This window comes from Mastigoproctus giganteus, chromosome 2 (genome assembly GCF_048544385.1).
Source record: "Mastigoproctus giganteus isolate SK-2022 chromosome 2, ASM4854438v1, whole genome shotgun sequence".
Lineage (NCBI taxonomy): Eukaryota > Metazoa > Arthropoda > Arachnida > Uropygi > Thelyphonidae > Mastigoproctus > Mastigoproctus giganteus.
In genome coordinates, this window is record NC_143576.1 from 98,272,307 (window position 1) to 98,293,984 (window position 21,678).

A 21,678-nucleotide genomic window follows, 5' to 3' on the forward strand; every position below is an offset into this window, starting at 1 on the left:
ATTTCTGAATTCTGAATGGAGCAGTTCTTTCATTTGTCGACCAACATGGGGAGGAGCACCAACTTGCATGAACACTACAGTCTCCAATCTTTCTTGCAGAGTGGGAATAATGTGATCTCTTAGAAGAGCGCAGTATTGTGCACCTTACAGGGCCATGGGTGAGGTGTAGACTCTTCAAAGAAAAATGGTCCGATTATAAACTGCTGTGAATCCACACCATAGTGTAATGTATGAACTTTGCAGTGGTCTTCCATGCACAGCAGATGGATGAGAAGTTCCCCATATTCGGCAGTTTTGTGCATTTACAGCCCCACGAAGAGTGAAATGTGCCTCATCAGACCACATCATTCGAGCCAGAAATATTAGAGCAAAGTCTGTTCGTTGTTGCTGATCACAAGACTTTAGTTCTTGCAATAAGTGAATCTTGTATGGGGAACCAGCTTAAAATTATTCAAAGCACTTTACGTACAGTAGACCAAGGAAGGTTCAAGTCTATTGACACACCTCTGGCACTACTGACTGGTAGTGTTTCGCATTCTGACCATTGCAACCGCCACTTCATCCAGTACCTCCATTCTGATACATGGTTTTCCCCTGCCTGGAATTACACCTAACTCCCCGGTCACTTCAAATTTCTTTATTAGTTTTTGAAGCCCCTTTATGCAAACCTTTAAGTTTCCGATATTTACCTACTGCTGCATTAGCATAAATATTATTCTGGTGAAAAGTTTTACTGAAAGAGCACATTCCTTTTTTGTAAGAGCCATAATGTTTACGTTGGCCTTTCCACTTTTATCTAACAGGATGCCATTTGTGCAAGCAGCATGTCTTGAAGTAAATGACAACTTTTACATATGTGCAGTGATGATTTCCCCCCGGTGGAGGAAATTTGAACTAATTTTTTTTTTTTTTTTTTTTTTTTTTACGAATCACTTCCCCATACCCTAAATGATATACCCACCAATTTTCACAGTGCTAACTCTAACCGTTTTGACACTAGGGTCTCCTGAATATGGAAACTTATTTTATAACCACCCAGATTTTAGGAAAGCTTTTGATACTGTTGCATATTTAAGACTACTGTGCAAGTTGCTGCTATGGATAACAAGATGATTGAGCAGGAGAAGACAGAGTGGCAACCAATAGACACTGCTCTTCGTGGACTAATGTTATTAGTGATGCCCCCCAAGGGGTTCGTGTTGGGCCCATTGTTGTTTTCTGTATTTATCAATGATACTGATGAAGGTATATTAGACTTAATGTCCAAGTTTTCAGATGATATGAAGTAGGTAGGGTTGTTAATGACAATAAGCTACTGCAACAGGAACTGGAAAAGTTTAGAAGATGGGCTGACAGGTGGCAACTGAAGTTTGCATGTTTCAAAGTGCTGCGTATGGATAGCAGTAACCCCAGAATAACATACCAACTGTGTGATACTACACTCAGGGTAGTGAAGAATGAAAGAGACTTGGGGGTAATGTAATTGTGCATGGGGGTTTTTCAATGATATACAGGAATTTTGCTAGCAGGGATAAGGAGGTGATTATCCCCTTGTATAAGACGATGGTCAGGCCACACCTTGTTTACTGCATACAGGTCCGGAGGCCTCATTTTAGGAAAGATGTAGAGCTGCTGGAACGAGTACAGAGAGGGGTGAGATTGGTGAAAGGAATAAAGGGTTGCTGTTACCAAGTTCTGTAAATTGCAGCATCTGGAGACTAGGCACCTGCAAGATGATCTGATTGAGGTATATAAGGCCTTGAATGGTTTGAACAAGCTCAAGGCTGATGGGATTCTTCCTCTTTCTCAGATTCTGCAACTGAGCGGGCATAAATTCAAATTGAGGAAAGACACATTTGCAGAACAGATGTGCAGAAATTTGCCATTAGCCAGCAGGTGGTTGGTTGATTGCTGTAACAAACTTCCATCTGCAGTTGTGGAAGTTGACAGCTTAAATAAATTCAAGGCTGAACTAGACAAACTTTTGGTGTGAATGGATGGGTGAAACGGGAAGTTTTTTTTTTTTTGGCTGACACTATATAAGCTTGCTTTCTTGCATCATGTGCCTCTACCTAATGCTAACTATTTGTGGTGACCGAGAAAAAAAGTTTCTTGTTTTTCCACATTGTTCAGAGTATCAATTAGTCTAACTGTAAATTAAGGTTTTATAAAGTGCACAATGTGATACAGCAAAAGGAGATTAAGTAATGTTTGATGCCATTGAAGAAATTAAAATGACTGACCCATTTGACATTGTTGGTGATTCTATTGTACAAAAAGGGTATGGCAATGAAGTTGTAGAACTGTTCTTTTTACACATAGAGGAAAAGGAGAGAGATGGGATTAAATTTGGAAGCATCGGGACTGCACTTAAATAGAAGTGCAAGAATATTTGCTAATGCTATCAGGTGAGTTGGGTACGCATAATAAGAAGAACCAAACCTAGGTGATGAACACTAACATTATGTGAGCAGTCAGAAGCCTAAGGGGAAAAAAAAAAAAAAAAAAGAGGCTTGTTTAGACCTTTATGGTAAACCCAACCTACCACCATTCAGAAAGGGTTGGCAAATGATGGATTTCTTGATAGTAATTGACTAAATATTAGCAAATTTCCATGAAGAAAGAGGAGCAGATGCTAAAGCCTCTTGGATTCTTTTCAAGTCCTGTCAGAAGTGAACCCCTGGGCTCATATCTGGTGAATATGGGCTTGGCACACCCAGGGTCCTGAGCTGGATATTATCATTCTTCTCTCTCAGGGTAACTCGGAATTTTTTTTTTTTTTTTTTATCTGGTATACCTCTCCAAATGTAGTGAAACCATGAATGTACATAGAGATTTGGATATAAGCCATTTGCCAATGTTTTTATCTTGAAGAGCCTTAAGCACACTTATTGAAAAACTAAGGTTTAAAGTTACTCAGATGACTACTATCATTAACTGTATTCTTAGTAACAGCAAAAGAATTAGCATCTGTGGCTGTACAACTAGAAAACTGAAAGCAGCATTTCTGAGTAATTTGTGCAATATGGGACAAAGGTACTTTAAGGTAGACGAGATTCCAGGTTAGGAACAAAATCACAGTGATGACCGAGTCAGCTCACGTAACTGTTACAAGCAAACAGTTATGAATTGTAAAAGCTTAAAATGCAGCAGTGTAATGACATGTGTAATTTTTTTTTTTTTTTTTTATGCTTAAGAGATGGAATAAAACAACAGACCTAATTGCATTCTAGGAGAACATAAAGTGAAAATTTTAGTTAATTTGTCTTGCACATGGTCACCTTTGATTCACTACATTTGGAGAGGTCTGGGTTCTATAACTGGAGGAATATATAAAAGTCTCTTCAATTGAGGGAGTAGGGTTTTCTCTTAAGTCTTGCATTGATGACCTAGGTAAATTTGTATTTTATTACTAGCCATATAGTGCATCCATGTACAGAGTTATTTTTTAATCAAATGTGACAATATACAGTTGTCTAAAGGTCACTTTAGGAAATTACTGCACTCAGTTTTTAAATGCTTTTATTGCCACCGTTAATAGATTTTCAAAGAAATTAAAATGCCAAATAAACATTGTTTTGAAAACTTGTATTAAGCGAAGGAATAGCACTAAAAGTGTAATTCCAGCCACAAGAATTTATATATAAACATAAGATATGTGTAGAATTTATGACTGTAAAGTTCTTCAGACTGCAGTCAGTGCATTAACATCTCATATTGTGAATTCTAACTTTGAAATTCCTTCACACGAAGTTGCCTATCTCGTTATACCTTGAATAAGTAACATTTCTCCAGGAGAGAAGAGTATTGTTATTTATTTTCAATGGACACCCCCACCAGATAGCTGCAATACCATCTTTATTCCAAGTAACCTACTCACCAATGAGGGTCCAAATAGCCCTGAAACAGCCATCTGGGTGATGGTGCCCAGTGATAATACGTAACAGTCTTTTCTACTGGAGAAGCATTACTTATTTGAGGTATAATGAGATATGCAACTCATTGTGAAGAAATTCACAATACGAGATGTTATGTAATGATGCCACGAGCTATGTTAAAAAAATAAACACTTTCCTTAATTCAATACAGCCAACAGAGATCAACCAGATTTCCCAGTTCAAGAACTTCGATTGGCCCTTTTTACAATGGGTGACTTGTCAAAAGGATTGATCAGTCATATTAGAAAAGAATAGCGAAAGCGCGAGTCAGTCATATTATTAATAAAAAGGTATTAGAAATTAAAATTTTACATATCAAGCAAGACACTATAAATCACAAAGGAACAGCCAGTAATCTTTATTCCCAAGGCACTTTTAAATTAGTGATATTAAATATAATTTACTATTGTTGACATATATTACAGAAAGATTCTAAAAGGTATGTATGGTTATAATTTTTAAAAATTACTTACCTGGTACTGGTGTTATCTGAACACATTCAGAAATTGGAGAGATGGAAGGGGAGGTTAAATTGTGACCTCTAGAACCAATGCTGCACTTTCTTGGTGTAACTTGGTATGATAATATTTGATCCTATAATCAAGCAAATTTAATGTTATATTGAACTCTAAAAAAAAATATTAATACAATATAGAAAGTGCTAATTTCTTCTAGATATCATATAACTTCTTAATGTCACAACATGCAATTTCTGAAAAAGCAGGCCATTACTAGATGCCAAAATAACATGGTTACTAACTTTTGACATAAAAAAAAAATCTGTTTCGTTAAATTAAAATTCACTGCCCAAATATATATTTCTTTATTAAAATACTGCCACACACTTGGTTTACCATTTGGACTGCTTCTTAGACATGAACTGATTCAAGAAGATACTGTTGCAGACTTTCCCCTCCTCAAAAATGTCAAAAAGTTTTGTTCTTAACAGTGGCCCTACTGTTATAGTGGACCAGCAGCTCTCAAACTTTCTGAGCCCACGCCTCCCTTGAAGCAAAACATCTATAATTGTGCAATTTCTTATTTTTAATATGTTCATAGTAACCAGATCCCAAGAATACGGCCAAGGAACACGATGCATTCTCTTTATACTGGATACGTTTATACTGGATGAAATTAGCTGTAGTTGGACTGTGGCAAAAGATATTCCAGGTTTTACTTTGCTCTTATTTTTAGCTGCACACCACTTGTCACTCCACCAGACTTTTGGGGTGTATCAGAAATTCTGAAGGGGATTTTGTTATGGTTTTTTCTGCTGCATGTAATATTGTTTTTGTGATATACTCAAACACTTCCTCAGTTAGGGATTCTTAAATTATTTCTGGATCAAATTTATCTAGTTTTTTTATAGGTCTTCCAATCTGCTTTATCAGCGAGCCACTGTGGAATTTTTGTAGGATGATAAGAGGGCATGTTTAGTAATTCAATTATTATGGGAAAATGATCACTATGCATTGGATCATTGTTTATTTTCCACTTTAGAGCAGGATACAGGACTGCTGAACAGATGGACAAGTATATTGCAGTATTAGTTCCATAAGAAAGGTGAATGTATATAGGTGACCCATCATTTAAAAGAAGGTTGTTATCATCTTTCCTCTTTTTGTAGTTGTAACCCTGTAGTGTGTGATGACCATTGAAATCTCCCAGAATGAGGAAAGGTGTGGGAAGTTGAGCTACGAGACTATTTAAGTCAATTTAAGTCATTTTGCACATTCCACCAAGTCATTGGTATAACTTGGTGGAATGTGCAAGGAGTAGATTGTAAATATGGATGTCAGCAGCTACTGCCTCCAGAGGAGAGTTCAATAAGACATGCTTGGTAGGAACATGTCGGTTTACTAAAACAGCTACACCACCACGTGCAGTATTTTGATGAGTTCTGTCTTTTCTAAAGATATTATACCGAGACAGTTTTGGTATATCTTGAGGTTTTAAATAAGTCTCTTGAAGGCAGAGACATATTGGTGTGTATTTAGAGATAAGATAGTACAGATCATTAATAGTGGTATGGAAACTACAACAATTCAGTGGAATTGTTGTGTTCATTATTAATTTCTTGTTAGGCTTTCAGAATGTTTTCATGTTGCTGAGGTTCTTTGTTTTTATATTTTTTTTGGAAAGAAAGGCTTTCTTGTGTCCATGTTAGTAACCATTTCCTGTTGGTGATGGGGGGGGGGTTATGGTTTGTTTTTCTTTGCATTTTTGGTCCTGGGAGTGGAGGTTTTCAAGTGGTATGGAGAGTGGCATACTGACTACTTGAGTTTGTGCTGCAATGTACAGGGCTTTAGAGGTCTCTGACCTAAGTCTATAAGACAGGTCAGAAGTCCGGCTGAACTTTCTAATTAATTCCTTTTGTACTCTAAATGGTGAGAGTTCGCAGATTGCATTTTCACCAATTGAGTGGATGATTAAGAAAGTTGGACTGGAATAAGTATTGGTTTTCTGGCATTTGGCAGTTCCTGCAGTGGTGCTATCTTTCTGTTTGGATGTCTGGCAGCTCAGACAAATTAGAGTTTGGTTTACTCATGGTATGCTCTTTTTGACCCTGGGAGATTATCTTTCCCTCCCAAGTTACCAGTCCTGCCACATGGAGGCATGAGCAGTACCACCTAGTGACCCAATTGAAGAAGAAAGGGTTAGTATAAACTAAAAATAAAAAAAAAAGGTAATTTTCCTTTCTAGGTTATGGTATTTGAATTGATGTATTTAATTCTAATACTCAAGAGTTAATGGACTTGCAAAACATATTTACAGTAAAGTGTACCAGGTAATCACTATGAAAAGACACTGTAGCAACTAATATCACTTGAAGCCTATTAGGTTTGTTTGTTATTTGGTTTTTAGGAGCATTAGCAACTAAGGCCATATTGCTCCGGGATATGCGGTGGTCCTTCCCTGACCTTTCCGCATCCTCCGTATTTGGTGGTGACGGGTTCGAACCCTGGTCTAATCAAGAAGCGTGTGCTACGCACTACCGCTCCTTTCCACCTGGCTACGGAGGTGCCGCCTATTAGGTGTCACTGGATGCTAATGATATATTTTTGGTGTTTTTTATATATATAAAATGCTGACACCAATAGTTTCTAAAGTGAACACTGCACTTAAATCACCATTATATTTGTTTGTGTTTGAAGAAAAGAAAAGTGGACCAACAAGTACTGTATTTGGTATATCTTGAGGTTTTAAATTATATTATGGCCTACCAGTTTGCTAGATTTCAAATAATATATTATGACAATATATCTGTTTTTTTGCATTGTAGTCATAAAGAAACATATAAACAGAATACTTACTGATAGTCCATTTTCAACCCAAGCAAAGTGTTTTTTATCAGGTGTAATAAAATTTTCAGCTTGTAGAAGTTGTAAACTGGATTCTGGAGCATCATTTCTGCAATTAAAGATTTTATTTGAAATCACAACTAGAAAATTTGTTTTTAAAATTTATCAGACCACACTGAAATACAGTCAGACCTCTATATAACAAAATTGATCATTCCCTTGAAAAAATTCATTAAACAGAAATTTTGTTATAAAGAAATATGACTCTTTCAACAGTGAAAAATACTGTAAATTCAGAAATATAGTAAAAGATGGGAAATAAGTGGCAATGAATAAATTTTCTAACTAAAATGTTAGAAAATTTATTTGCTCAATTAGTTTCTTGCTCAATTGTTTTAAAATAAGCAATTTATTAATACATGCATATTAAAAAATGACTACTTACATGATGCACACAGTATATTAGTACACCTTGAAGAATTATGTCGTAAAATATTTGGTTATTTTTTGTTGTACACTGGATTCTACCATACACTGTTCATAAAAATGTTTGCATTTGTTTAAACACTGAAATATAGTTTCTGTTATATTTTCTTCCCACTGAAGGCCTCGATGCAAAGTTTCAAATGCTGTGAATGTTTCATGTTTTGGAAGGTTTAATATTGCCCTCATTTTCATACAACCCATTGTCAATATTGTCATTAGTTCTTTAAATATGCGCCAAAATGCTGGAGTCAATCAGATATTCTGCTTCTATGACATCGTTATCAACTTCTAAAAATTTGACAATTTCTCCACTGATCAAACTTTGCTTGGAACTCTGCTCAAGATTGCTCAATATCTTGTAGAAGTTCATCGCTGTTAATTGGCGTTTTAGCAAAACCTGCTTTTGCAAAACAATTCTTAATGTTTCCGTCACATTTTGACTCCACGCTTTCGCCAACTCTGATATGCACATCCGCACATCTATAACAGAATCTATAGGTTGGTTGGTTGGTTTCTATTTTCAGTTTAATTTTTTTCAGATGCACCTTCGGTAGTGCGTTTTCAAATTCTTAATAACACTTTGGTCCATCGGCTGCAACTTAGACAAGGTATTCAGAGGGATGAAAGCTTCACACTTGTAAGTTTCGAAATTACCAAGTGAAATGGACAAGGCAGTTGTCGGCAATCAACATGATTGTTCTGTTTTATTTGGTCACTCCATTTTGAAATCACCCTATATACACACTATGACTAAAGCAGCTGCAAAATGCAAAATTTTAGTACAAAAACCTAATATGCAGTAGGCCAAACATTGGCCGGAATAACAACCTTAAACCACCTAGAAAGTAGCAACCAGAACTGGTTTGGAAGGAGAACATATTTTCTACAGCCTACTCTGGCACTTCAGTTCTTCACACAGGTGTTCTTATCCAGCCAGCACCAGTCCCAATTTTCATTACTGTCAATAAACCAGTCCTGCATAAATGTCCAAGTAAGCCACCAGATCGACAACTTCTTCAGAAGGCAGATGCCTCCTTACAAAGTTGTCACTGTTGTTTCTCTGAAACTTTCTTTTGGGTTTGTGCATGGGTGTAGTTTCCTTGCATAATTCTGAGATTCCCACAGTGAGTATTTGCTTACACCTGTTAATTTGCTTGAACAAAAGCAGCAGTAGTAGCAATTTCATCATGTGATATAAAATATTGTAACTTTCCAGATGATGACTCGAATTTGGGGGGTTTGTCACACACACACACACACACACACACACACACACACACACACACACACACACACACACACACACACACACACACACACACACACACACACACGACTTTTGTAGATTTCTTGGATGGCTGTTTTCTACAGCAGCATGTTAGAGGTAACAAGAAGTAATGCTCTTGATCTGGTTATCAGTAGTGGCTCTACATTCATTAAGAATCTGCAGGTAAAAGACCCAGTGGAAGGTAGAGATGTCAAGGGTAAAGGGAAAGGCTTTTGCAACAGTGACTACAGTGGTCTCAGACAGCTTATAAATTCTATGCAGTGGGACCAACCGATGATGTTGCAACACAACATCAAATTCTAAATGGGAAGCAATCATAGGAGCTACTAGGCTTTCCATACCAACAAAAAAAAATACCGTTCAAGGCTAAATGGATGTCAGAGAACAAAAGCGCATCAGATGAATATAAAATATCAAGTGATTCAGAAGCTTATGGTATATATAAATTAGTCTGTAATCAAGTCACAAAGGAGGTTAGGCAAACTAGGGCAGATTATGAGAAGTCTCTGACAAAGAAAAGCAGCAAAGACTTCTGTAACTCTCATATTAACAAGAGAAGGAAAGGACTGAATCACATTGGGCCATTTGATGTCAGTGGGTTAACTGCTCAGGTTGCTGATAAATTGAATAGGTATTTTTGTACATTCACACACTAGGAATTTTTTAAGGGAAGGGATGCCAGAAGTTTATCAAACTCCAATGGGGAGCTAAATGACTGATAACTAAAGGGAAAGTGGAAGAGGAATTGCTAAAGCTGAACATATAAAGGCACCTGGGGTGGATGGGATCTATGCAACTTTATTAACCGTATCCCCGTCCGCTGGGGTACGTACCAGCCCCAACTGGGTTCAGCAAGTTAATTCTATAATTTTACTCTAATTACAGAGCTGAAACTCGCTATAGTTGGAGCCAGAACTGTTTTCTTGAATTTTCAAAACCTTCTATTGAATTTCACGCAAATGACAAAAATGTGACATCAAGTATGCAATTTTTTAGGCCTTTTTCAATTAATTTTTTTACCCCCGCCCTAACCAGCCTAGAGCTTATGAAACCCGACACTTGATTCGTTTCTTGGTGTAAAGCGCACGAATTTCTTTTTACGGAGAGGAGCAGTTCTGATAAACAACTCCGCGTGAATACGAGCGAAGCGTGGGAGGTATATATCACGTCACCAGTAAGGGAGAAGTGTAAATAAACAAAAGACGAACAGGAGCTACTGTTTTTGACATAAGAAGCAATAAAGCCATACAGTACCAATAACAGTTTATGGAAGGTGAACAGATCGTATATCCTATCTTCAACGTGTATTGCTCCTACGAACAGAAGATCAAGGAAATTCATCTGTTGGAAACGGGAAAAACTGGTGTAAAACTGATATTTCACTGCATTATACTGATATATCACAGATAACACTGCAATGCACATTTGATAAAAAAAAAAAAAAGTTTGCTTTATTGTAATTGTTTTTAGTAAACAATATCAGAACAGCAGTTTCCTAGGTTTGATCTTCTAACCAAATTTCGAGAAAATATTTCTATTTATAGCTGCGTTATAAACTTCCAAACTTCGAAACTGGTGCATCAAAAGAAAGAAAAACAAAATCATCCGTTATGAATTTCTTTCTTTCTTGAAATGTGTATTGTTCATATTTGTGAACTGCAATATTTGTAACAATACAAAGCTAACAGATTACAACTAACGGCTGCTCAAAAAGTATCGTTAGAAGATATTTGCTTGTTACGCTTTGATGTCATCGCAAAGGGAGAAATTCTGTTTTAGCTCAGAAGCCGAATAAATTCACTATCCACGATCATAATGCTGTTCTGAACTGCAAAAAACAGATAAACTCCGCTGACAAATAGACTTACTCCCCATCACTTTTATTGTTTTACTGTGGTTTTTGGCAGATGAGTCGGTGACCTAAATGCAGTGCGGTTTCTTGTATTCTCTCTCTCTCTCTATTTCGGGATCTCTGACCATGTGGTCATCACGTAATATAAACAGAAAATTTGTTTGTCGGAATGCTGCCCATCAATTATCAACTCTTTTACCGACCTTCTAATGTATGTTGTGTTCAAATAATCCACTTTGCGAAATTCAAAAGTGCTACATCAATTAGGAGCAAAAACGGTTTCCCCCAACATAATGAATTACTTTATATGTATAATAATGATTTTACTGACTGGAAGAAAGTGTCCAAATAAAACAATTGTACAAGGCGAAAACATGCGGTCACTCAAAGGATAAGCAATACAGCGATGTTTGAAATTTATAATGCAGTTCACTAGCTAATATTTCCAGAGGAATTATTCTGGATTTTTTATCAAATGAGCACCAGAACAAAATCGGACTAATTAGTAGTTCCGCATCCTAGGATGAACTGACTAATTAGAACTCCAGCATCTGTGATAAAACGTCGTGCACACCGATATCGTTTGCTACAGCAATAATATAAAGAAATGAAGCAAAATATTGTAACAGAGCTATAATGCAAAATAATGTTAGAAAGTAAAAATGCGAAATATTGTTCTCTAAAACAATTGCAGTTTCGGCATCCTAGGATGAAGTTGACTTAGAGCTGCAATGCTGTTTTTTTTTTATTATACTGTTTTTTACTGTTTGTGAGCTTATGTGTGTGTTCCGTATTGTGATGTTGTATTTGGGCATTCTGGCTACCTGGAAGCAGCGATCACCTGGATGACTGCCTCCAGGTACTCGTCCCTAGCAGGAGGGCAAGATCTCCCCTACTAACTGCACGCCCTCCTCCCTGGGGAACTACTAGTAGTAGTAGTAGTGGCATGTGATGCAAGAAAGCAAGTGTATGAGCATATGCAGCATCAGCCAAAAAAAAAAGTTTCCCAGGGAGGAAAGAAAAACTTGTATAAGATGAAGAGAGGGAAGGAGAAAAGAGGAGAAGCACTATCCCGGCCCAGGGAAGCCCCAATCCAGGATGGATTGCTAGAATAACACAAGAAAAAAAAAAAAATAATATAATAAAATAAAATAAAGAAATAATAATAAATAAAATAAATGAAAGTTAGCGCTCTTGGCCTTCTGCCCACCAAAAGGGTATTTTTTATTTCTCTCTCTCTCCAGGGTCGGACTAGAAAGGGTGGACTCCCTCCCCTAAGGAGTTTTTTCCCCTCAAGTGAAAAAAGGGAATTGGAAATTTCATGAAAATGAACCCTGTTTTTCTTCATTCGGTGAACGGCTACTCTGTCAGCGCAAGAGAAGTGAAATTACATTTGCAGCTCAGAATGGAATTCAAACATTGAAACACATGACATTTTATGGTGAATTTTTCGGGCGTTGTGTGATAATGAAAATTCAATTTTTCTCTGGAAATTTTTTGATGATATCAAATGCATATCAAGGAAATATTGAAGTATTCAATAACAATTACTTACAATTTCCCAACCCCTCACTACGAGTAATGGATTGTTCTCACAATCTGTTACTAGCTGCGCATTTTTTTTTTCGTTTGTACACCAGTGAGATGCATGTGAAGTTCCTTCAATATCAGTTTTCGAAGTTTATAACGCAGCTATGAATAGAAATATTTTCTTGAAATTTCGTAAGAAGATCAAATATACATCCATGAAACTGCTGTTCCGATTTAGTCCTCTAGAAACAATTACAATAAAGCGAACTTTTTTTTTTTTATGAAATGCACATTGTAGTGATCAGTTTTACGACAGTTTTTTTCTTTCCGCTTCCAGTAGATGAATTTCCTTGATTTTTTTTTTTTTTTTTTTGTAGATAATACATATTGAAGAAAGGAAATGCAATATTTTAGTTTTTCAAAACCAATTCGTTGCAATTCTTTCGTATAACAATTACGAAAAGCAATAAAGCTACTGTTCTGAGTGAGCCATGCAAATTAGTGTTCGCAAGTAATGATGCTCAACTGTTTGTTTTCCACGAAAGTTGTTTACAGTTTCATTTTCTCCTTGGATCACCTTGGTAATGCTAATGACGTAAGCTTGACCAGTCAATTATCTCTCTGCGTGCGTTGATTCGTTTTAGCCAGAGGCGCCTAGCTGACGCACGAATTTTTGAACTAATGAAGTAACGCGTTTTATTTTCAAAGCTTGGATCTTGTTTCGCCGACATCAAAATTTAATAAATTGAAATGTGATCGTACATTTTTGCTGTTTTAGAGTGAATTAATAGTTTTTGCTGAGCGCTAAAGGTAGGAAATCAAAGAATATACTTCTGTTTATGTATATTGAGAGTTTCAATTTGGAAAATTGAGTAGAAATTATGAAAATTATTAGTTTTCTTCGGGGGGAGCAACTTTCGAGTTAGGGTTAAAAATTAGACAAAAACAGGGCGGACCAGGCTCGGGTTAAGAGAAGCAGCAAAGGAGATAAGCAGGCTGTTAGCATAATTATGAAAGCATCCTTGGACTTGGGTCCCTATGGACTGGAATGTGCAAATGTATCCCCAATTCATAAATGGGGATCAAAAGGTGACATCAGTAATTACAGACCAGTTAGCTTAACATCTGTTCCAGAGAAAATAATGGAGTCACTGGTTAAAGAAGTAATGCAGCCACCACCTGGACATTTTACGGGGCAGTCTTGTCTAACCAAGCTGATAGGTTACTATGATGCAGTGACCAAGAAAGTGGATGCAAAAAATAATTTTGATATCATATACAGTAGACTCTTGATTTCCCAGTTAATTTCTTGGTAAGAGAAACGTTCCAGGACTTATTATATAAGTTGAGTTTTATGTAACTCTCAATTGACTAATAAAATATTGCTACTATATCCCTAATATGCCAAAATTACAAAAACCACATAATATCCTCAGAAGAATGAAGAAAAACAATTATATATTTTTAATTAGTTTAAATAAAAACTTTATCTGGGGATAGTGGTGAAGTAGCCAGAGTGGCACATAAAAAGGAAGAAAAAAACGCATGTTATTGTACTGTAAACTGATATGTATTTCATAGACTTGGTTATTATAGTTGACTTTGTTGGTGCCGATTGCTTCCTACTTCTCGTATTCTGTCTTTTTCCTTTATTGTGTTCACCGCTGCCACTGACAAATCTGAATTCCTCGCGATACTTGTTAATGTTTGGCCATTTTCATACATCCTTATTATTTTAATTTTCTGATTCAACTCGATCGCTTTCCTTTTCTTCATAGATTTACTAGTACCGCTGCCACTTCTCTTAGTCGGCACCATGATAACAGTCAAAATTTTCTGAAAAGAACTTCACAGGGTTAAGGCAAAAACTCACTATTATTACCCCACACAAGCTCACAATTTTACTAAAGCACATTCCCGGAGATCACTGCCATAAAACAAAAACAATTTGTACTTTCGGTTTATTGGGTTTTTCTGTTAGTGCAATTCATTATAAACTAGTAAACTCGATCTTATTGCATTTGCGATAATATAGCTGGAATTTTGTGGATTTTTACGTTATTATGGTGAAACATGTGTCTCCACTGAAATCTTCAGTCTTATTAAAAATAAATAAATAACATAACGTACGCCCGAAGCTACGTAAGTTGCAGACTTACTGTATTGAAAAATGCTCAGCAACGTACGTAAAATATGGCGACAGATAAAAAACGAAAAAAACTTACCACGCACTACTCGCTGTCCAATATGATGTTTCCCTTTATTTTTTACAATGATGAGTATGGTTTGGTCACCAACATTATAATGGTTCTTTAGAGATTTAATCGATGCACTGTTTTCAAACTTTTGAATAATTTCAAGTTTTTGTATAATCAAACGCGCAACTCTTGCATTTGCCCATCATTTCTACGATTTCTAAACAAAACAAAAAAATAATAAATAAATAAAAAATAAAAATTTTCTGTTTATACTCCGGCATGACAACCAAGTCAGTAGAAGTGGAGTTTACAATAAATCGTCAATACAAATATTTATCGTATTTAGTAGTCATGGGCTCGAATCCCGGTCCACTCAAGGAACGTGTGCTATGCACTCACGCTCCCGACAACTTGGCTACGTCAGGCCTAAGTCTTGTATGAACCATCCTTTCGAAAATTTTCCCTACGCACCTCAGAAGAGATATTGGCCTATGATTTTGAATCAGGGAAAGATCTTTGCCTGGTTTTGGTATGGCAATAATGAACGAATGGCACCAGGAAGGATAGGCATTTTCAGAGAAGATCTAATTGTAGAAAATCAACAGGGTACACAAGTCCTCCATGTAAATACTTTAGCATGATATAATGAATACCACCTGGCCCTGAAGCACTGTTGGGAGATCTATTTAATAATTCTTTCAGTTCTATTAATGTAAAGGGGGTTGGTTGTACGCAAAGGCGCAGTGTGTTGAGAAGTTAATTTTATACCGTTCTGCACCATCTTTAATGATCTGGAAGGAGGATGCATAGGAAGCAGAAGCAGGGATGGTGGCAAAAGATTCTACCAACGCATTGGAAACTTCTTCAGGAGTAGCATGTCTTTCCCTTCCCAGTGAAGTATCAGAGATGGCAGCCAAACATATTTGCCATTTAGCGGCTGTATCCTTCTCCAGATAATCCGTGTGTCAGTGTCTTTTGTGATGGTTGATGCAAAATCAATCAACGAATCGCATTGTGCATTCTTTCCAATTTGTCTTGCTTTTCCTTTAAGCCTTTTATAAGCAATTAAGTTAGTGGTAGTAGGACACTTCCGGAAATTATTCCATGCACGGTTTTTCTCTTGTTTGGCAATAGAACACTCCACATTCTACCAGTGATTTTGGTGAGCATGATATGTCTTGGATTTTGAAATGAAAGCATTTGCCGCAGTCAGAATCTGATTGATGATGTAAGTAGTTACACCATCAACATGTTTCTGTTGGACCTAAATTCAATTTAACCAAAATGCATTTGAGCAGAATAGCCATCGTTGATCAGGATTTTGAGTTACCGCTGTTTGTATTGAGCAAATAATTGGAAAGTGGTCACTGTTAAAGAGATCGTATAATGTCGACCATGTCAGGATTGAAAAGATGGATGGAGAGCAAATTGACAAGTCAACTGCAGAAGTAGGTGGATGTAAGTAGGAGATTCAGAGTTTAGTAAATTAAGATCACCATTATTCATAAATTCTTCAATTAATTTGCCTCTTCTGTCTATTGTAGCTGTTAAGTTCTGAATGGGGAAGAGGTATAGATGGTGGAATATAAACAGTAACAAGGGTAACTGATGTACCAACTGGAATACGAGCAGCCATAGCTTCTAGATTAGTTCTTAACTGGATCATCGGCTTGGTAGGCACATTAGAATTAACCAGAATGGCTACTCCTCCATGTGCAGGAGACTGAGTTTCTATCTCTTCTGTACATTGGAGAATTTTGGAGCAATTTGGGTTTTTCTTGTAGGCATACAGCTATGGGATTGAATTGAGTTATTAAATCGTTAAGACATCATAATGACTGCTTAGTCCTCTGCAATTCCACTGTATGATGTTATGCATTATTTAGGTTTACATGAGGGTGATTCATCTGGCTGTTTGTTGAATGCAGGGCATTTTTTTTTTCGGTCTTTTTTTTTTTTTTTTTTTTTTGGGAATGTGGGGTGACTGGTATCCATAGTGTCATTGGTATATGCAATTCTAGGATGGGTTCCTCATAGTCTGGGTGTACATCCACTTCCATACTGTTGGTTTGTGGTTTGGCTTTCTTACAATCTTTAGTGGTTTTCATTCCTTCAGTATCTGTGAGACTGTTGGAGTATCAGTTGGGATACTAATAAGTGTTTGTGGCTTCACTGGTTTTAGTTTTAGGAGTATCTTTTCTGGAGGCTGATAAGGTTTCTTCAACCCAATTTCTCAAGGAGGTGTTCAGTGGTATTGACACATCTGTTTGAGCTGCAGTCGAAAGATAGCTTTGGGTGCGAGACGGATAGAATAGACTGGGTACAGTCAACATAATTTGTCTACATGCTTCAGGATATGTTGCTTTATGTTCTATTTTCTATCTTTGAATTTTCCGCATATCACATGATTTAGAAAATGCAGGATGACTTCCTTTGCAGTTAGGACACACGGGGGTTGAGGCTGAGCAATCTGCTTGTGTATGGTCCTTAGAGACACATATAGGACTGATGGTATCACCTCTGCATGCCTGCTGAGAATGGCCATGTTTTTTGTACTTAAAACAGCAAAGAGGATTCAGGATGTACAGTCGAATTCAGCAGTTTAAATAGCCAGCTTTTAGAGTGGATGGCAAATCAGGAGTGCTGAAGGTTAAAATGATGGATCAAGTTGGTACGAGATTTTCATCTTTTTTTTAATCATTATGTGCTACTCACTGATTACTAAGTTCTTGGACTAATTCCTCCTCAGACACTGAAAGTAGGTCCCACTCTGTGATGACACCTTTTGATGAATTTAAAGTACTGTGGGGAGTAACAGATACTGGCAGCCCACCAAATGTTTTTGTAATAGCCACTCAATGTTTGGTGGTGGCTGCTTCAACCAGGAGGTCTCCTGACTGTAGTCTCTTCACCATTTTTGGTAATCCCACAATAGATTCCAGATATTTTTGGATCATATAGGGTGATAACTTGCAAACAGGTTGAGCAGACAGAAATAGTATCACCAGAAAGTTATGGAGGTTAGGACACTGCTTCTCTTCGAAGACTTTTAGGTTGGTTTGAGTCATTTTTATTGGATATTTCTGACCTTGAGCTTGATGGCTCTAAAGGAGGAAAATTATTTAAGTCCATCTTTACTCCTTTTAGCCCGGGGAGAGTAACTTTCTTCTCCAGGTTACTGCCATGCAATGTGGAGACAGGAGCGGTGCCACTAGTGACCAAGCGGTTGAAAAAGTTAGTTCGGTTAGTATGGATTATATAGATACACCGATGAGCCAAAACAGCTCATACCCGGCTAGTCATGGAAACTATAAGATTTCTAAATGTATCGTGTGATATCTGGTACTAATGCATAACCAGCAGATCCTTTAACTCCTGTAAGGTCAGTGGTTGAGACACCGCAAATCGGAGTTGCTGTTCCAACACAAACCACAGATGTTTGATGGGATTGATGTCTTGGGAATTTGGAGGCCAGGGCAATACCCGCATTATCCTGCTGAATGACGGCACTGCCAGAGGGGAAGAACGTTGCCATGAAAGGGTGTACCTGATCAACAGTGATGTTTAGGTAGGTGGTAGATGTCAGAGGGCCTAGCGCATGGATGACTGGACCCAGGGTATCCCGGCAGAACATCGCCCAAAGCATGACGCCACCGGCTTGTTTTCGTCCCACAGTGCATCTAGGCGCCATCACTTCCCCAGGTAAACAATGCATATGTACCCGGCCGTCCACATGGTGCAACAGGAAACGTGATTCATCGGACCAGACAACCTTCTTCCAATCACTCAAGATCCAGTTATAATGCTCACATGCCCATTGTAGGAGCTGTTGCGGGTGAACCATGGTTAGCATAGACACTCAGAGCAGCTTGCAGCTATGTAGGCCCCAATTTCAGAAGGGTTCGATGTACGTGACACATTACTCCTGTCACCAGCATTCCAATTACTGTAGAGTTGCACCACAGTCACCCTTCTGTTGCCACGTACTATCCAAGAGAACCTTTGCTCACCTCGAGCATTGATGAGCCGTGGTCGTCCAACACCTTGCTGGCAGTTCATGGGTTTTCCCTCCTAGGACTACTTTCGGATATGCTCTGACCCAGTTGTCTTGCCATTACAATTTCACCTTTGTCAAACGCGCTTAAGTCCGCTGCCTTTTCCATCTGAAGAAAACGAGTAACACTGATTAACGCAGCTCAGTATCAGGTGTTTTTTACACCATGTCCCGACCCACACCACAATTCACCTGCAGTTGCTTCAATTTGCATAACAACTTGCTGGATATAATGCTTTGGCTCATCAGTGTATATAAACAAGGAAAGAAAGGCGAATTTCTTTTCTGGATTCTTACTTGAAACCTTTTAAGTATAGAAGCACTTGACAAAACAGGAAGACGAGACACTGAAAAATAAATATAAAACTTATTCGCTGTGAAAGAGCACTATATACAGGATGTTTCAAAAATTGTCAATAATTTAAAGGTGAAAAGTACAAATTAAATAAGCAAAAAAGTCCCAGTGAACATCAGGCTGCAAATGAACCGTTTGAGTTAATGCACATTTTCTGTTAAGGTCTGCCACTGACTATGGAAGAACTAGTTTAGCAAAAAGCTGTGATTCCTTTGCTAAGGGTGGTTTTATTAAACATAAGATAATACATTTTTAATTTTTGGTTTCAACAACACTAAATTTTACAGATGTTACAGGATGAAGTTCTTTCTAACATCCTTTCCTGAACATCAGGTGTTATGCTTCTGCTCATACTCCATGTGCAAAGCATCCATGTTCTCTAAGGCATTGATGTGTCCTGATGAATGTGCACCCGTTGGGCTGCCTTTGGCGGAGAAATGCTTCTTGGTACAAACGTGCAATGTCGAGCGCATTGCAGTTTGCTTTACCATACATGAAGTGCATGTCTGCATACTTTTTGTTGCTGCAACCTCTTTCCATGTTGACTATCCTTTTACAAGTACTAGTATGCCTGCTATGTCTCAGAGCATTGAGAGAGGGGAAACGGAGAGAATGAGCATAACCTAACCTAAACAAACAAGTCAGTGGTGGATCTCAACTAGAAATGTGCAATATCTCGAGAACTATTCACTTAAGGACCCATGTTTACTAGGCTTTTTTTGCATATTGTAGTCTGTATAGTTCACCTTTAAATTATTGACCACCACTTTTGAAACACCCTATATGGCATAAAAGATCGATTGACACTTGGGGCCCCAAGTTTTGGTTGCATTCTTTATGGTAAATGGTTAGCTCTGCTATTGCAACAATATGAATGAGTGGAATTACCACAAACAATGAAGAGGTGCCATTAAATTTGAATGGCACCTCTTAAATGACTCCTCACTTCCCAATGAGGTGTCAATGAGGTTACACGTTTATCAGAAACTTAAAACCATTCATTCCCACTGCCCACTCTGTTCATCTAAAGGTAACAGTATAACATGGACAACACTTGAAGTAATTCAATACAGCATTTATGGTGACCATAGAGTCATCGGTGTAATAATGGGCATGCAAGGAGGGTTCACAAAACGTTGTTTCCTCTCTATGTGATAGGTGTACCATTAAAGACAATTATATCAGCGTAACAGGCATAAAAAAAACCTACACACGAGCCAGAAACAAGCAGTGTGCAGTATGTTCCATTAGTGGATCCGATGAAGATTTTCTTTCCACATAAAACTTAGCCTAACAAACCGTTCTGTGAAAGCAATGGATAAGATGAATTCGAGAGGATTTCATAACTTAAGTGAAAATTTCCAACGATCAGTTCTGTGAAAGATAGAATCTTTTTGGGACCTCAAATCAGAGAACTTCGAAAAATGTCTCAATGTATTAGAATTAAAAGCATGGCAGGCTTTCAAATGGCTTTTGGAAACTTATTGGATAGCCACAGGTCTCCTGCATACAATGATCGAGTTCAAACTACTCAATGCACATAAAAAGAATGAAACTTCATTTTTTGCATTCAAATTTAAACTTCTTTCCTGAAAACCATAGCATGGTAACAATTGCACCAATATATATATTTTTATAATAGTATACTCTATTATTTTATAAAAATGTGTATAAAGGTATTGGTTTAAACTGTAAAAGTAAGCAGTTGTATTATGAAAAGTTTAATTTTGTTGATCAACCCAACAAAATTCTTGGGGGGAGGGATTTCGCAGCAATAATCAGTAACTCACTATTTCAACCTTCTTGGTTCAAACTAGGCTAAACTATCAGTGTGCTACTCTAAATATATCTGGAGGATACCAGCTCATTTTTTTGCTACGTTTACTGCTATTTCCAGTTGTCAGAGTAATTGCTAATAATAGTAAAATATTTAATGCTATACTTACTCAGGAGAGGAGTTGCCTTCACCATTGAAAAATAACTTGCGACGAAGAGATGAATTACTAAACATATCCACATCATCTGAACTACCATCAGGTGTATCAGTATTGGTACACTGGGGAGGGTCAAAGGTGAAGAAGTTCCCTTTAGTTAATCAAGAGAGATAGATAAATAAATAGCTATATAATATTTACTGAATAAAGCATAAATAAACTTTTCATACCTTTCTTTATTAAAAATTCACACAAAGCCAAATTATACTTCAGCAGTAATTGCATTGTGTAAACAAGACAGATGTTACATTTTGTCATTACAGGCTAATGTATAGAAGGTAAAGCGTAAAGTATTTAGGGTCTAATGACACCAGGGACTTCTCCTATCTCTGCATTATATGTACAGGCACTCTCCGACTTACGTAAATTTGACTATACATAAGTTTTTGCTGGCCAGTACAAATTGGAATAAAAAAAAAAAAATATGGAAACACATTTTGCATCCTGTAGGAATAAATGGAGTTATTGTGAAAATATCATAATGTGAGTGCAATAACACATTATTATTATTTTATTTATTTATTATTTTTTTTGATAATTCGTTCCAAGACCACGGAAGTTGAAATTTTCACTTCATAACTAAGCTATTTAACTCTCTAAAGGTCAGTTTTATAACAGAAATTGTATTAGTTTTATATAAATTCAAGTAAAATAAGTACAACACAAAAATAACTTAAAAGA

At 37.1% G+C, this 21,678-nt stretch overlaps 1 protein-coding gene across 1 annotated transcript in view; it reads right to left on the reverse strand.

Annotated features, from left to right (window-relative positions):
- The window catches only part of LOC150089451 (protein aurora borealis-like), a 119,396-nt gene that overhangs the window by 9,801 nt on the left and 87,917 nt on the right, over nt 1-21,678 (reverse strand). Inside the window, exons 6-8 of the mRNA XM_090389986.1 lie at nt 20,950-21,088; nt 7,253-7,349; nt 4,412-4,532 (exon numbers count right to left, since the gene is read on the reverse strand). Of these exons, the coding sequence (XP_090246112.1) occupies nt 4,412-4,532; nt 7,253-7,349; nt 20,950-21,088 (357 nt within the window). The remainder of the gene's footprint in view (nt 1-4,411; nt 4,533-7,252; nt 7,350-20,949; nt 21,089-21,678) is intronic.